Below are 16,842 nucleotides of genomic sequence, written 5' to 3' on the forward strand. Positions count from 1 at the left end.
GGAAAGATTGTTATTACTGTTTATCAAGTATAAGGAGAAACATCTATGGAATCAACACATGACTGAAAGAGTCAAAAACCAACAACAAAAAGAAATATGGCAATAACAAAATCCAAATAAATAGACAATAAGTTCAGAAATGTCAAACATATTCTTCATATAATATATATATATAAATATATATACCAACTCAACAAAGCTGAGTTGGTGAAGGTGACCCTAGTTACCACAAAGTCAAAACGATTCATCTCTTCCCTAAAACGCCGCATGTGGTCAGTTAATGCACATTTTGTTTTACAGTTACAACCAAACACTAAGACATATGTGGCATTTTGAGTCAATAACCTAAGACGAAGGACATGATTAAATCAAAGCAGATACAAGAAGACCAAGAAAAAAAAACACTTATTGTCACATGATGAATAAATATGTCATGGAGTTTCTAAAAATGAAAAGCTACAAATTAATTTGGATGCATAGAACTGCTATGTAATGAAGACTGTTTTTTTTTTTTTTTTTTTTTTTTTTTTCATATTACTTACATTGACAGCAGGGGTGCTAAATGAACAGTGGTAATAGACAGCATAATGTATAGTGCTTTTTAAAAAAACAGACTCAGCATGGCTTGTGGCAAGAGACGAGGGTGCTGTTTACTGCAATAAGATGAAGTTTGGCAGTAGCACATCTTTATCCACCAAGTGGCTGTAAATGTAAAACGAACAGCAAAAAGTGAGAATGCATGCTGTTTTGGCTACTTCTACAAAGGTCTCTATATACAGAATCTTTACACTTACAGCTATGAGGTTCTTTCCTGAGCAGGAAGTAAGCAAAGGAACATAGTGTTTGTGTGTGTGCTTATGTGTGAAGCTGCCTACTTAAAAATACAGTACTGGGCATAATAACTCCCAGTCACCAATCTCAGCATTGTTTAACGTACAATAACTGGTTAGTGTAGACAAGAACAAATAAGAAAGATAAGCATATTTTCCCTGTGAAAGGAATATGTGATCTTCGTCATGTGTGAGGACCAGCACTTACTGAGTATCACGGTACAAGGTCAACATTTCAGAAGCAAAACTTTCCATTGATTCTAAGAACAAATACTGTAACTGCAAGACTGGCAGAGGGAAGTTTCCCAAGTTGGCTCATTAAAAAGGAATCAAAGCCGTTTTCAGCACAATTATGTCTTCCTATATTCTCTTATCGCTAAGAGAAGAATAAGAAAGAAGACTTTAGCTGCAAGCCACAGCTCGACAGCAAATCTGTTTTTTTTTGCCCCTTAAACTCAAATGTGCGGAGATAGACTTGGTTTATATAACCTGACATAAAACACCGGAGGGTCAAGGAAAAAAGACACAATAAATGTAGAAAGAAAGCCAATGCAGCAGAGCACTCGGGAAAGGTAGCACATAGCCTCCATGAGATGATACTAATGCTGCAAGTGAGAGAGAAGCAGAGTCAGTGTCACCATGCTAGCAGGTAATGTACAGTGTGCAGGAGTTGGTGGGGACAGCAGAGGTCACGCAGGAAGGGGTGTGTGTGTGTGTGTGTGGGGGGGGTCTAACCCTGCTCATCCCCTGCCTCAGTGGCTGCGTGGAGAGCAGCCGAAGCTTCTCCATTGCAACGCGATGTGGGCTCGGCCTCCTGCGGCGCTGGGCTCGGTTCTTGTGGCGCCTCGGCTGAGGCTGCCTCCTCGGCTGTAGCCTCTGGCGCCGGTTGACTTATCTCCGCTCCAGCAGGTAGCTCTGTGACGGCAGCGGGCGCTCCCTCAGGTGTTGTGTCAGATGAGGGTGCAGAGGGATCGGTGGCAGCCTGGGGAGCGGCAGCGTCTGCTGGGGCACCGGCTGCAGGGGCACCGGCTGCAGGGCTGGTTGCCCTCGAGTCACTCTGCTCGGGGGCTCGCAGTCTCTTCATGATGGTGGTGACCCGCACAGCTTTCTGTAGAAGGAGGGGAGAACAAACTCAAATAGGTGCTGTAACCTGAAAACTTGCTCAGAGAACATCAATGAGAAGACCTTCCTGGAAGAGCGAGCAGAAGGGCTTACCTTCCATTTAGCTCTGGCAAAGTTCTTCTCTATTTGTGCACACACATTTTCCTTGATGTTCTTATCTGAAGCTGCACCGCCAGAGATCCTGTTGTAGAAAATGGGAAAAGCACAGTTTCACAACGGCGCTTCATGCTTCCCTTATCTTTGCATGCCACAGGCTGCAGCACACATTACTCAATCTGTTGTTCATTTTGTTGACTGGCAAACTTTAGCAGGAACTTTTTTACCATTAAGGATTATTTTTTAAGCTTGGTTGGACCTTTTTCTCCTAGTGTTTGTCCCTGTGACAACTGATTTGTGCTCAAAATGTGTAGTGCCTCTGTCAGACACATCTAAGCAGGGCCAACAGTCGAACTGACGAAAGGATTAATACATGCCTTTGTAATACAATAATACTCATAATAATAATAATGATATAATTAAGATTTAAAAAACAAAAGTTAAATGTCTTGCAGTTGCAAGTTGAACAACGACCAAAAAACAAACAAGAGATAATGAGGTGTGATGTTAATCTTAGTGTAACCACAATAATGCACTCTGGAGTATCCTAGTATAGAAAATCATTTTTCCAAAGGAAAATTTCCTTTGGAAAAATAATTTTCTATACTAGGATACTCCAGAGTGCATTATTGTGGTTACACTAAGATTAACATCAGCCTGCTAACATAGTCACAATAACAAGGTTAACATGCTGATGTTTAGCATGTATAATGTTTACCATGTTTCTCCATTAAAACAGCTAAAATGAATAGTTGTATAATAGCATTATATTAAATGACAATGTGAAAACACTGACAATGTGAAAGGGGTTAACGGTGAACCTCAAGAGAAATATCAGCTGAATCTTCAGATTCCTTTGGCTTTACGGAGCACCAAACTGCAGACACAGTTAGTAACTAGCTAACTTGAACATAGCGGAGCATTTAGCAGCTAAAGAGCAAGATATTTCCATCAAGAGTTGGTAGAAACCAAAAACAGAGCAAAAAGAGAGTCACCAGGGGGCCATAAACATGACTCTAATGAACGATAATGTTGCTCCTAGCTGCTGGATGTGTAAATACGCAACTGTTTGCTAAGAACTTCGCCATAGCAACTTACAAAGGTGATGGTATGTCAATGTTTCCACTGCCCCCCAAGTGGCTAGAAAAACCCGTTATTCCAGGTTTAAGTGTGTTAGTATTCTAAGATGTGAAATTCAATTCAATTTATAGTATCAAATCATAACAAGAGTTATCTCGAGACACTTTACAGATAGAGTAGGTCTAGACCACACTGTAATTTACAAAGCCCCAACTATTACAGTGATTGCCTCAAGAGCAAGCATAGTGCGACAGTGACGAGGAAAAACTCCCTTTTAGGAAGAAACCTCGGCCAGACCCAGGCTCTTGGTGGCGGTGCCTGACGGCGCCAGTTGGTGATGAAAGTAAGCACTAAACACTGATTGTATTTTATGGTTGTTGTTTGTTTGTTTTTTCTTTGGCCATAAATCAAAGTATCGGACAAAGTGAAATGTTGACCTGATGATGGCACTAGGTAAAAAGTCAAAAAGATATCATTTTCAATAAATCATTTCAGTTATTGCAAATGACCCTGTGGGGAACATGGATTTCTGTACCAAATATAATGGAAATCCATCCAATATTCATCAGGACATTTCAATAGTAATCAGAACATGTCAACCTGCTGGTCAGTAGAATACAATGTCTGGGAAATGATGAATCTCTGTGTAGTTCAGACATTCAGTAGATCAGACATTGCTATCTCTAGAGCCACACTGCTTATGTGACAAGCAGCTTTGGTTTATTTTGAGTAAAGCATCAATATTAATAAATTAATGAATGCTGAGCACTTATTAAGGACAGTGATTAGCCTTTTAAAGTAAACTATGAAGTTTCTCAATGTGATTTTAAGGGACACATTAAACAAGAAAGAAAGTCTGCTCTTGTAGCTCTTCTGAGCACACTGCTCACACTGGTTTAAATGGTCTGCACAATATATATACGCTCTGCTGCCTACCATTCATGGTTTATAGCTTCCTGTGCTGTCAGTCTCTGGTCTTGATCCACCTCCATCAACAGAGCAACCAGACTCTTAGCTGTCAGAGAGAAAACACAGAAAAAAAGGGGGGGTTGTTCTCCTGATGACATGTGTTTGGCCACTCTATGGGTTAGAAAGGAGAAACTGTTTTGAATTTGAAATGTTAACCCAGCAAGCTGTCATTGTGTTCCTTCACAGTGTTAGAAAGTAGAAAGTACCTGAATCTGAGATTTCATCCCAGTACGGAGAGTCAAACTCATAATCGCCTGCCAGGATCTTTCGGAACAGGTTCTTGTCATGATTTTCAAAATCATCGTCGTCAGTTTCATCGTAGAAAGGAGGGTTGCCTGACAGCCTGAGGTAGCAAAGAAAACAAATAGCATCTGGAGTAAAAAAAAACTCTACATACCATATTTAAACGAGGCCTGATGTATAATACCACGTAATGCATCATCTTTACCAATATCAAGTCTGCGGCCACCCAGAGACTTTAAATAAGGTTTAGAGCTTTAGAAAAAGAATCCCTGTCTTATGTTGAGAATAATAATCTGCTCTCTTTATCTTAAATGTCACAACTTACAGTATGTACATGATGACACCTGTTGCCCAGCAGTCCACGGGCCTGCCATAACGCTGTCTGCCAACCACCTCTGGAGCTGCACAAGAGAAGAGAAACATCAGCAAAATCTCTGTGAGTTCGAAAGCCACAAAAGGCTGCCACATTGCATACTCTACAATGTCTTATTAGTTACTTGGTAAACTTATATGTATACTCACCCAGGTACTCTGGTGTCCCACAGGGGTCTTTGATTAGTCCGTTCTCCAGCTTGGCAAGATGGAAGTCACTGATGACTATTTTAGAGTGCTTCAGGCGATTGTAGTAAACCAAGTTCTCCAACTACAAAGGAATTGCATATTACAATGACAACACTTAAACGTAATATTCATTATTAATTTCTTTCATTTTCATAGTTAAGCATCTAGTGAACATTTAAGAGGTCGAATATCAGTTGAGAGATTTTCAAACATCTGAAAACATCTAAAAGATAAATTATCCTGTGCACTTTGTGTCATTTCATTTTGGGATTTTTTTAATGATTGGACTAAAGCTAAATGCCTCAACCAAGTTTGACACATTTCCACTTTGCATTGATTTCATTTAAGCTGACAGTCCCATACAAGGAGATTTAAAAGGTATCAATGTGGAGAAGCTAATCCAGCTTTTGCTATGAATAGTAATGACGCAACCACCTTCTCTTCTATTTCTCATTTGTCGTCTTGAATTTGTATACGACAAACTAAAGCATCAGTGACTGTCGTTGATCTCCAAATCAAAATGACTGTCTGTCTGTAACACTGTTAAGAACACTCTTTCCATGAAGCCATTTTTTTAGCTTTGACAAAATGATCTCTCGTGTGTTTCCACACTCTCCATTAAAATGCTTCTTCTTTTCCCAGCGTGGTGTCACTCTCTAAACGCATATTTAGTTTCTGTCGCCCCCATGAGGAATTCTAAGTAATGACAACAATTCTGTCAGTGCATCCACATGACACAAACCTTCCGTGTTCGCGCTTCACCGCCACCCTTCCTCCACACAGTTGCTAGTAGCCAAGGAGGACACGAAGGATTAAAAAAACATGGACTCTTCAGAAGAGGTGATTATCTTCACTTGAGTTTCTGCGCGCGAAAGTCGCCGGATGACACCAATTTCTAAACACAGCCATGCTGAGAAATACAGAGAGAGTTGTGTGGAGCTGATAGTCTTATTTAGCTTTGTATCAACTCATTTGGCAATGACTTGAACGTAACAGATATTCATTATTATAAATAAGTTCCGCACTAAAGCTTTAAGGGCTGTATTTACATGAACCCTGTGGCATGGCGCAGAACACAGTCAGTGCACCCTGCCCAGTGCGTCAGACAGAATATATATATATACATATATATATATATACCATTAATATCTGTATATGATTTCATGGAAATCCATCTAATAATTGAAAACATTAAAATGAGTTCAGCTAGATCATGGCTAAAAATAACATTAACGTAGCGCTTCTGTCCGAACTTTACTGAATAGTGCTGTGTGATCCATGGCGGACATCATCTGCTAGTTCATGATCTTAAATTATCAAACCTGCAGTCCATAATTTCTTGCATTATAATCAGATGAAGCACATTGTTTAATGAAAATGTAAAACACATGAAATTAAAAAAGCTGTTGGTACAGGTCACACGCTGACGATCATGGCGTGACACCAGCATTGCTCTGCTGATCTAGACTGTCAGCCCCATGTACTGGCAGGTCACTTGGTTGAATTAAAGTGAAATGAATTTGATGGGGCAGATGCTTGTGGATACTACTGTCTGTTTTTTTTATTTTTCAAAAGTTGGGATTTATTGTTAGAGCAGCTTATAACAGCACTGAACATCACAGAGTGGTTTAGATTGTTTGCAGACATCTAGCTACTACATAGACTAAATTACTGGACTCATTTTCTTTTTTTAAATGCCAGATTTGCAGCTTTATTTCAATAACATTTGATCACTATATTTTCAACATATAAATGATTCTACAGAAATATCTGGACAATGTTTTTTGGTAAAAGTGAAATAATTTACATGGATTACAGTTGTATTGCTTGGGTTAACAGTGTGATGCCTCCACAGTATCAGCGTCTTGTTTACTTCGGCCTACAAGTCCTGCACTACATAGCGTGTTACCTTGAGGTTTCTGTGAACGATGTGCAGGGAGTGGAGGTAGGCGACAGCCTCCAGCACCTGGCGCACCACGTTGCTGGTGTCTCGCTCTGAGTAGTAGCCTTGGTCCAGGATCCAGTCAAATACCTCTCTGCCTGTTGCACTGTGGGAAAAGGAAGGCCTGTAATGCATTACATGGTTTTTTTTTGGCTTTTCAGCCTTTAATTTTTGACAGGACAGCTAGATGAGAAAGGGGGAAGACATGCAAGAAACCCTCACAGGTCAGATTTGAACCCTGGACCTCTGCATTGAGGCATAAACCTCTGAGTATATGTGCACCTGCTCTACCACTGACCCAACCCAGCCACATGCGCTACATGTTTGTTGTTGAAAGTAATGAATGTGATTTTCTCTCAGCATTGGCTGATTTGCACTGTGTAACTGCAATGTTATCATTTAAAATCTGACTGGTAACCTTTCTGTCATTCCCCATTCTTCCCATGTGTCCATCTAATCTTTATTGTCAGCTATTTATAGAAACTAAATATATAGAAATATAGAAACCTCCTACATTGTGTATTTATAGTGAACTGTTAATTACATTTTTCCAAGTATAACCGTTGTTGACAAAATTACACAACACCCACCTATTAAAGGCAAATGGTTTCCCCATAGATGTTTCTTTTGTGTTTGATCATTTTCTTTCTAACCAGAATTCCTAAACTCGCAAATCTAATGTCCCCGAAGGACAAGATGAGTATCGCGCATTTAGAATATCCATGGAAATGCATCAAAATCCCCAAAAACACATGCTGATGAGAATGGAGCAGCTAGCAAGCATTCATATCTGAATACCAAATGAGTGGAGTTCAGCGCTGTTCTCATATCTACGTAGAGGGCCTCAGGCTACAACAGCTCATTCCCCACGAGTGTATAATCAACACATACAGTACAGTGCAGCAGGCCCAAGCTACCACAAAGACATGCAGAGAGCTTTTTTCCCCTGCTCATCAGACATCTACACTCACAGTTCAAGGAAGAGGAAGTACTCTTTTTTGGTCTCGAAGACGTCCACCAGTTGGAGAATGTTGTGATGCTTCACCCTGAGGAGATGCGTCACAAAGCACAAAACACAGAGAGGAACACAAAGAGAGAGAGTGATGTCAGGAATCACATAGGAGATGATGTCTGCATCAGTCATTCAGTTGGAGGAATAATGTAAAGACCTGCTTTAATGCTCATAAATAACACACTATAGTCGTCAATGAGACAGAGGGAGCATTATCAGTTAACTTTACTTCACATCACTGACTTATACTGTATGTGTGTGTGTGTGTGTGTGTGTGTGTGTGTGTGTGTGTGTGTGTGTGTGTGTAATCTAGTGCACATGGGCATAAAAGCAACCATGCAGCAGCATGGTGCTGAGCAGCTGACTGTGCCTTTGACAACCACAGCACCAGCTCAGAAACGTAACAGTGAAACAAGGGAAGAATATTTAAGGCTACAGAGTTTTGTTCCTGTCTGTCAACCCCCAGGAAGTTGGCAAATTACTGCTGTTGCCTTTAAGATACCATTTCTTAAATTTCACTGAATGTGGAAGAGGGTCCAAAAGGACTAATAGTGCGTTTCATTTACCTCGGAACTCGGAAGCCGAAGCTGGGAATGACGTCACATCCGAGTTGAATGCGTTCCATTTACAAGTCGGATTTTCATTGTTTTAATTTCAGCTCTAGCCAGGTTAGCCATTGTTAGCAATGCCAGTTTATAACAACGCATTACGCTGTTTTTCTGCATACGAACAGCATAACAATATTGTCCACTGATAGAATATGGACAGCGCTGCGTGTACGACACAAATAACACAGAAGTGCTTATAACTGTACGTTACTACAGCTTTCACAACTGTTGATGCACTGAGCAGCCATGTTGGATTTTTAGCTCGGGGTACTCGGTGGTTGCCCGAGCTCCAGAGGGCACGTTTCCGACTTTGACCTCGGAAAATCCTAGTTCTGAGTACAAATGGAACGCACTATAAAGCTGTGCAGGATATGGCTTCCTCAATGTAGAAGACTCAATAGGTCAGTTAGTGAATGGAAAATTCAGGTTTGGGTCATTTATGCATCAGTTAAATTTTGCGTCACCACTGACAGCTGCAGTGTTAAATATTACATAACTGTAATTTACATGTCAGTTACTTTACATGAGAAGCAAGGAAAACCTTCACAAAATGGGGTTTCCAGCAAAAAAAGTGCACGTCCTTTCAACAAAATTCATACACTAAAATAAAAAGGCAGAAAGTGAATGGTGTCTAGCAGATAGCAAATGGGGAGAGACTTTGGACATGCAGTAGTTTGGCTTACCACAACTGCATGTGGACAATGATCAGTCTTGTATAAAGTATCTTACCAGAAAATGACCTTTTAGAATATTACTTGAGTTAAAATCTTAAAGTATCTGATATTTACTGTACTTAAGTATCAAAAGTAATTTTCTGATATTAAATGTACTTATTATTAGAAGTAAAAGTAAATAAAAACTTTGATTCAAAACTTCCTCATAGTAAAGCATAATAGTCAGGGTTTCAACATCCTTCTTGAACATCAAATTCAAACAACAGAATTATTATATTTTTTTTAAGAATCTTTCACTCCAACGTGCAAAAACATTTCTTGCTAGTAACGAGTAACGAAGATGCTTAGGGGAAATGTAGAGGAGTAAAAATAAGAGTTTCCAGAAATATAAATAACGTAGTAAAGTACAGATACGTGAAAATTCTACTTAAGTACAGTAACACAGTATTTGTACTTTGTTACTGTTACATGACAACACCGACAATGATATGGTATTTCTCTAAACCCAATCAGGGGTTATTATCTGCAACCACCTGTTGTAATGACATAAAGTGTGACTGCACTGCAGCCATTTGCCAACACTTCTGTCAAACACTCTTTTTTTCTTTCCTTCCATAGGATTGGTCTGTTAATTTCGGTATTGCCAATATAAAAACATTTTTGCACACAATTACAGATCCCCTACAGACATATTTAAATATATAAAAATACTCAACAAATAAATAATTTGCCTAAAGAACTCTTCAAATTACATGTACTCCTTCTCAGTCATTAACAAATCTAGAATCTATGAATATACATGCATATATAGGGCAGTAGTGTCCTAGGGGGTTAATGAAGTGAGCTTGTGACTGGGAGATTGCTGTTTCAATCCCTAGACTGGCAGGATAAAATCTGGGTGGGAAAGTGAAAAGAGCAGTGCTTGTCCCTGAGAACGATTACATGTAATGTGAAGATTTTTTTTAATGAGGTAATTTAATTTTTTTGTGGAAAAAACATGAAGCAAATAATTTATTTGTTGAGTACTTTTATGTATTTAAATATGTCCCAGCGCTTGTCCCTCCCTCATTACCACCACTGAGGTGCCCTTGAGCAAGGCCCTTAACCCCAACTGCTCCAGTGGAGCTGCTCAGTGGCCGGCAGATCAGACTGTGGTTGTACTGGGCAGCTTCCAGGTATGAATGTGGAACTGTGTGAATGTGACAGGTCGTCGTTGCAAATGAGAAATTGTTCTCAATCGACTTACCTGGATACATAAAGGTAAAAAAACATTCTGATTTAAATAGAGCTCAGAGAAATGTTTCCCCCTCAGCAGATGAATATGAAAACAGCCTTGTTGTCATGAATCCCGCTGTCTGAGTCTGTTTTCTGCCTGAGTTGCCTGTATTCTGTCCTGGACTCTGTTTTCCTGAGTTTCCTGAACGCACCGTGTTTGGTTGCCTGGCGACAAAGCAAGGCGGGAGATCTCTCAACTACCCACACCTGCATCTCATCAGCTACCTGCACACCTAGTCCTGATCGTCACCTCGCCACTTCTTAAGCTCTGACCTGACATCCATTCCCTGCCGGATTGTTAGCCATGCACAGTATGTTGTGCCTGCGTATCAGCCTCAGTTTACTAATAGTTAGTTCTGTTATTTTTGCTCGTTGTGCACTTACCTTCGTTTCCTCTCTCTGCAGTTACTCTCCCGGGATATTCACTCTGCCTGGTCATCTGTTGCTTCAGAAACAACATTGGATCTGCTCATTCCCTCCCACCTACTCACCTCCACTGCCTGCTCCGTCACCTGGATTCTCCTGCTTCCACATTTAAGTCTCTTAATAAATACTCAACTCACCTTGTCCTGGTCTGCTTCTGGGTTCCGCTCTAGTGAAACTTGACAGAGCGATCCGGCCAAAGATGAACCCAGCGGACCTGGACTCACCATGTCATTTCCCAACAAGGGAATATGTTGGGACAACACAGCACGGCGCTAAAGGAGATGGCGTCTTCAGTTCGGAACCTTTCTGCCAGTCTGATGAGTATCCAGGCTCAGCTCAGTTTGTCGGCTGATAATCCACCACCTGTTTTCACCCCCCTCATCCAAACTTCCGACACCAGATAAGTACGAGGGGGATTTGGCAAGATGTCGTCCATTTCTCATGCAGTGTGGATTAGTTTTTGACCTGCAGCCCAACTCTTACGCCACAGACAAGGCCAGGATAGCCTTTGTAATTGAACTGCTGTGTGGAAGAGCTCTGGATTGGGCTTCAGCCTTATGGCAATGACAGGACACCTGTATGGCGTCTTACCAGGAGTTCACGGCAGAGATGGGGAAGCTGTTTGACCATCCAGTCCGAGGTAAGGACGCAGCTAATCATCTGTTCATTCTCTTCGCCAAGGAGCTTGCAGAGTTTGTACTTGAATTCAGAACATTGGCTGTGGAGAGTGGGTGGAATGAGGCATCACTAAAAGCGGCTTTTTATCAGGGGTTGTCGGAGCAACTTAAAGATGAACTGATTTCTTATCCTGAGCCTAGTGACCTGGACCTGGACCTGGAGCGTTATCTATTCGGGTGGATAACGGATTCCGAGAGGAGGGAGAAGCGATGGGGTTCTTCCAACTTATCATCTACTCTGTTACCATCCAAGTCGGGGAATAGAACAGAACGAGCTGATCATTCTTCACCACACAAGATTAAAGGAGCGTTTCTGCCTTCTGATCCTGAACCCATGCAAGTGGGGCGGCACGGGTTAACCAAGGAGGAGCGCCAACGTAGACGTGAGACCAACAACTGCCTCTACTGTGGTAACCCGGGGCATTACATCTCCAACTGAACCTGTTAAAATGCCACTGTCAGGTAATCATTCAGAGCTCATGTCCTTCTTCATTCTGCCATCTCCCTGTGCCCCCCTGGTTCTTGGTTACCCTTGGCTGAGGGAACACAATCCCACGTTCGATTGGGTGACTGGCAAGGTAACTAGTTGAAGTATTGAATGTCATGCTTACTGCCTTAAAACTTACTGTTCTCATTATGTTCCCAGTCAGGTCATTGATTCTGCTTCCCCAGACTTGTCCCTAGTTCCTGAAACCTATCACGACTTGGGTGAAGTGTTCAGCAAGCAGAGGGCTCTGTCACTTCCTCCCCACCGACCATATGACTGTGCTATAAATCTGATCCCTGGAGCTGCCTATCCCAAGGAACATTTATACAGCATCTCTCGACCTGAACGCGAAGCCTCCATGGCTTCGCGACCTACATAACTGAGTCTCTAGCTGCCGGTCTAATTCGTCCCTCATCACCCCTGGGAGCTGGATTCTTTTTTTGAGTAAAAAAGGATGGCTTTCTTAGACCTTGTATTGATTATCGGGGTTTGAATGATATCACTGTCAAGAACAAGTATCCCCTGCCCTTGAACTCTTGCTTTCGACTACTTGTAGGTTACTGTGTTCACTAAGCTTGATTTACACAATGCGTATCATCTGGTCCGTATCAGAGAGGGGGACGAGTGGTTGACGGGGTTCAATACACCTATGGGACATTTCGAATACCAAGTGATGCCGTTTGGACTGACCAATGCTCCAGCAGTGTTCCAGAATATGGTGACTGACGTTCTGACAGAGATGATCGTGTTTTTTTTTTTTTTTTTTTTGTTTTACCTGGATGATTCTCATTTTCTCCAAGGAGCTTTCCAGCCACATCCAGCATGTCAAGCAGGTCCTGCAGCGATTATTGGAGAACCGCCTGTTTGTGAAAGCAGAAGTGGGACTTTCACGCCCACACCACATCCTTCCTCGGATACATCATCTCCAAGGGAGAGATTAAGATGGACCAAGAGAAGGTTAGGGCGGTTCTTGATTGGACACCAGCCCGGTACGATATTGCAGCTCCAGAGGTTCCTGGGGTTTGCGAATTTCTATCGTAGATTGATCCGTGATTACAGCCGTGTGGCCGCTCCATTAACTGTCTTGACTTCTAGCACCAGAACCTTCTGTTGGAATCCTGAGGCAGACCGAGCATTCCTGGAATTGAAGTGCCGATTCACCAATGCCCCTGTTCTCTCAACCTGACACTTCCTGTCAGTTTGTCGTGGAAGTGGACGCATCTGATGTGGGGGTTGGTGCCATCTTGTCCCAGCGAAGCTCCACTGACGGTAAACTCCATCCCTGTGCCTTCTACTCTCCCCTGCGGAGAGAAATTACATGTGGGAAACGGGAGCTTCTCGCTATTAAACTCGCCTTTTGGAGGAGTGGCGCCACTGGTTGGAGGGGGGGCGGAGCAACCGTTGTCTGGACTGACCACAAGAATCTTGCTTGCGTGCAATCTGCTAGATGTCTCAACTCCCGTCAGGCCAGGTTGGCTTTGTTTTTTGGACGTTTACATTTTTCTGACTTTCCGACCTGTTCAAAGAACGGCAAGGCGGCCGCCTTGTCCCGGATGTTCCCCAAGACGGAGGAGAGTGGGGGCCAAGACTGAGACAATTCTTCCCTGGGACATCGTCGTTGGAGCAGTTACTTGGAGGATTGAGGAGGAGGTTATGGTAGCCCTTCGGACGCAGCCCGGTCCCGGTAACGGTCCACCCGGTCGGTTGTTTGTGCCAGAGTTTGTCTGTTCTGCTGTTCACTAGTGGCTCGGACTATGGCGTTACTACGCAGACGATTTTGGTGGCCTGCCATGGGAGAAGATACCCAGAGGTTTGTTGCTGCCTGTCCAGTTTGTGCGCAGAATAAGAGTACCAATCGGCCCAGCTCTGGACTTCACCCCCTACCTGTTCCCCGGCGACCATGGTCGCATCTGGCCTTGGACTTTGTCACTGGGTTGCCCTCTTCTGATGGGAACACTGTCATTCTGACTATTGTGGACAGATTCAGCAAGTTCGCCCACTTTGTGCCCATCTCCAAACTTCCCTCTGCCACTGAGACGTCTGAAATCCTTGTTAGGGAAATGTTCAGGGTCCACAGTCTGCCCAGTGACATTTTCCAACCGTGGTCCTCAGTTTACCTCAGCTGTCTGGCAATCCTTCTGTTTGGCCATTGGAGCTACAGTCAGGCTCATGTCTGGATTTCACCCCCAATCTAATGGTCAGGCTGAGAGAGCCAACCAGAAGATGGAGCCCACGCTTCGTTGCCTTGTCTCCTCCAATCCCACCTCTTGGGCCTCTCAGTTGCCATGGGTCGAGTATGCCCATAATACACTCCCCACATCTGCCACTGGGATGTCTCCCTTCCAGTGCCTTTACGGCTACCAACCTCCCTTGTTCCCTTCTCAGAAAAAGGATCTCTCGGTTCCCTCTGTCCAAGCCCACATTCACCGTTGCCACCGGACCTGGCATCGGGCCAGAAGGACCCTCCTTAGAGTTTCTGACCGGTATCCGCTCCAGGCTAATCGTCGCCGTATCCCAGCTCCCGCTTATGCTGTCGGAGATGAGGTCTGGCTGGCTACACGGGATCTTCCTCTGTGGACAGTCAAAACTGGCACCTAAGTTCATTGGTCCGTTTATGGTGGAGAAGGTCATTTATCCTGCTGTGGTTCGACTCAAATTGCCCAAGACGCTCAGTCATCCCGCCTTTCATGTCTCCTGCGTCAAGCCTGTTCTCTGTTGCCTCCTCCTCCTCGGATGATCGGAGGTGGTCCTGTCTACATGGTGCGCCGCATCATGGATTCCAGACGGCGGGGTCGGGTTTCCAGTATCTCGTGGACTGGGAGGGTTATGGTCCTGAGGAGTTGGATTCCTCGGCGTCAAATCCTTGATGACCTCCTTTGTGACTTCTACTGCCTCCATCCTGGCACTCTGGGTAGTCTGCCCAGTGGCGTTCGTCGGAGGGGGGTACTGTCATGAATCCCGCTGTCTGAGTCTGTTTTCTGCCTGAGTTGCCTGTATTCTGTCCTGGAGTCTGTTTTCCTGAGTTTGGTTGCCTGGTGACAAAGCAAGGTGGGAGATCTCAACTACCCACACCTGCATCTCATCAGCTACCTGCACACCTGGTCCTGATCATCACCTCTCCACTTCTTAAGCTCTGACCTGACATCCATTCCCTGCCGGATCGTTAGCCATGAACAGTATGTTGTGCCTGCGTATCAGCCTCAGTTTACTAATAGTTTTGCTGTTCTGTTATTTTTGCTCATTAACTTACCTTCGTTTCCTCTGTCTGCAGTTACTCTCCTGGGATATTCACTCCACCTCTACCTGGTCATCTGTTGCTTCAGAAACATTGGATCTGCTCATTCCCTCCCACCTACTCACCTCCACTGCCTGCTCCGTCACCTGGATTCTCCTGCTTCCACATTTAAGTCTCTTAATAAATACTCACCTTTTATTCAACTCACCTTGTCCTGGTCTGCTTCTGGGTTCCGCGCTAGTGAAACGTGACACTTGTGTCAAACTCTGCACAACATCCAAGAACAATAAGCAAAACTGATTTTTGACTGGAGGGGGACTTTAAATCAATGGTATTAACAGTATAAAACTCTTGACTGAGAAGGAACCAAATTGCTGGTACAATGACTGCAGGAGTACAGCAAGAAATAACAAACATATGTAGGAAGATTAATAATTGAATAAACACCTTTTCTTATGTAATGCCTATATACAAACATTTTATATTCAAGACTGCATTTACTGTTTGCCAGCAATTATTCCCAGCCTTTGACAATGTCATATTTGAATTTCCACTCAAACCCTCCCCCACTGATTAGACCAGGAGCAGGGCACATCCCTGTTATTGAGGTGTCTGAAGTGTAATTTTCAGAGGAACATGAATTCATATTTAGAGGCTTAAGGAAATCACACATTCATATTCATCTTTCTCCACTGCTTCGCCTGCTGTCAGTGAGAAATAGTTTGATAAGGCCCAGGTTATGCTAATGTAGGTTTTACCTGGAAGTCAGATCATCAGAGAGAAGTTGAGAGAAATTAGGTTTTTAGAAACAGTGGCTGTGATCACTCAGCAAAATAAGGTTCACTTGACTTTTCTTATTAAAGTAAGCATCAAAAGTTGTTTTTCTTTTCAAAAATTGTTTTGTCTGTGAAATTAGTATTTAAGAAGATGAAATAGAGAAACAAAAAAGCAAGGGAATTGACAGTCTCATCACTAATGCACTATTTAACACATCATTTTAGACACCAGAAAACAATCACAATGAATAACTTACATCTTTAAGATGACAATCTCATTTTTCGCGGCCTTGCGGACTTTCCTTCCATCCTTTTTCAGGAACTTTTTGCATGTATACATTTTCATTGTAGTTTTGTCCTTGGCCCTGAATATCTCACAGAACTCCTCCCTGAAAAGAATAATTTTTATGGCATGTAAGGTTCATTTACAGGGATATAAACACAGACATGATGGTTTCTCAAGAAGCGATGATGCATCTTTCAAAAGTCAAGAAGCTGTTGAGATACTCACGATTTAACAATCTGACCCAGGTCATATTTATCTGTCACGTCCGAAGGATTGCTATAATCCTTCTTTTCCCCGATTGTTAAACAGCCAAATGGCATGGCCACTCCTGACCTGTGGTGAGAGAAACACAAAGAGAGACAGAAGAGGGAGAGAATGAAATGAATAATAACACATTCATCAATCTATCAGGGTATTATGTCCTGGCGTCCCACCTAGTTGATGATTTCTCTTCAATTTGGCGTCACACTGTGCCATTATATTACACTGGATGATGACTTAGCGAAAAATGGGGCCCTTCCTCAGACAAAAATGCCTCCAGTA

General features: G+C 42.8%; 1 protein-coding gene across 1 annotated transcript; it reads right to left on the bottom strand.

Annotated features, from left to right (window-relative positions):
- Nucleotides 1-1,560: 1,560 nt before the first annotated feature.
- Nucleotides 1,561-16,628, bottom strand: camkvb (CaM kinase-like vesicle-associated b). Its single transcript, XM_078247367.1, has 10 exons — nt 16,525-16,628; nt 16,271-16,402; nt 7,815-7,889; nt 6,811-6,949; nt 4,863-4,983; nt 4,666-4,741; nt 4,304-4,440; nt 4,065-4,143; nt 2,046-2,133; nt 1,561-1,938 (listed from the first exon to the last, which is right to left on the bottom strand). Exons 1-10 carry the CDS (start codon nt 16,617-16,619, stop codon nt 1,561-1,563), a joined length of 1,320 nt encoding a protein of 439 aa, XP_078103493.1. The 5' UTR covers nt 16,620-16,628.
- Between the last annotated feature and the right edge of the window lie 214 nt (nt 16,629-16,842).

Source organism: Sander vitreus, chromosome 4 (assembly GCF_031162955.1).
Source record: "Sander vitreus isolate 19-12246 chromosome 4, sanVit1, whole genome shotgun sequence".
Lineage (NCBI taxonomy): Eukaryota > Metazoa > Chordata > Actinopteri > Perciformes > Percidae > Sander > Sander vitreus.

Coding starts and splice junctions, on each gene's coding strand:
- camkvb (XM_078247367.1), bottom strand. CDS start 16,619: ATGCCATTTGGCTGTTTAACAATCGGGGAAAAGAAGGATTATAGCAAT. Junction 7,890..16,270: donor GAGATTGTCATCTTAAAGAT/GTAAGTTATTCA, acceptor GCATCTCCTCAG/GGTGAAGCATCACAACATTC. Junction 4,441..4,665: donor GGTGTCATCATGTACATACT/GTAAGTTGTGAC, acceptor TTGCTACCTCAG/GCTGTCAGGCAACCCTCCTT.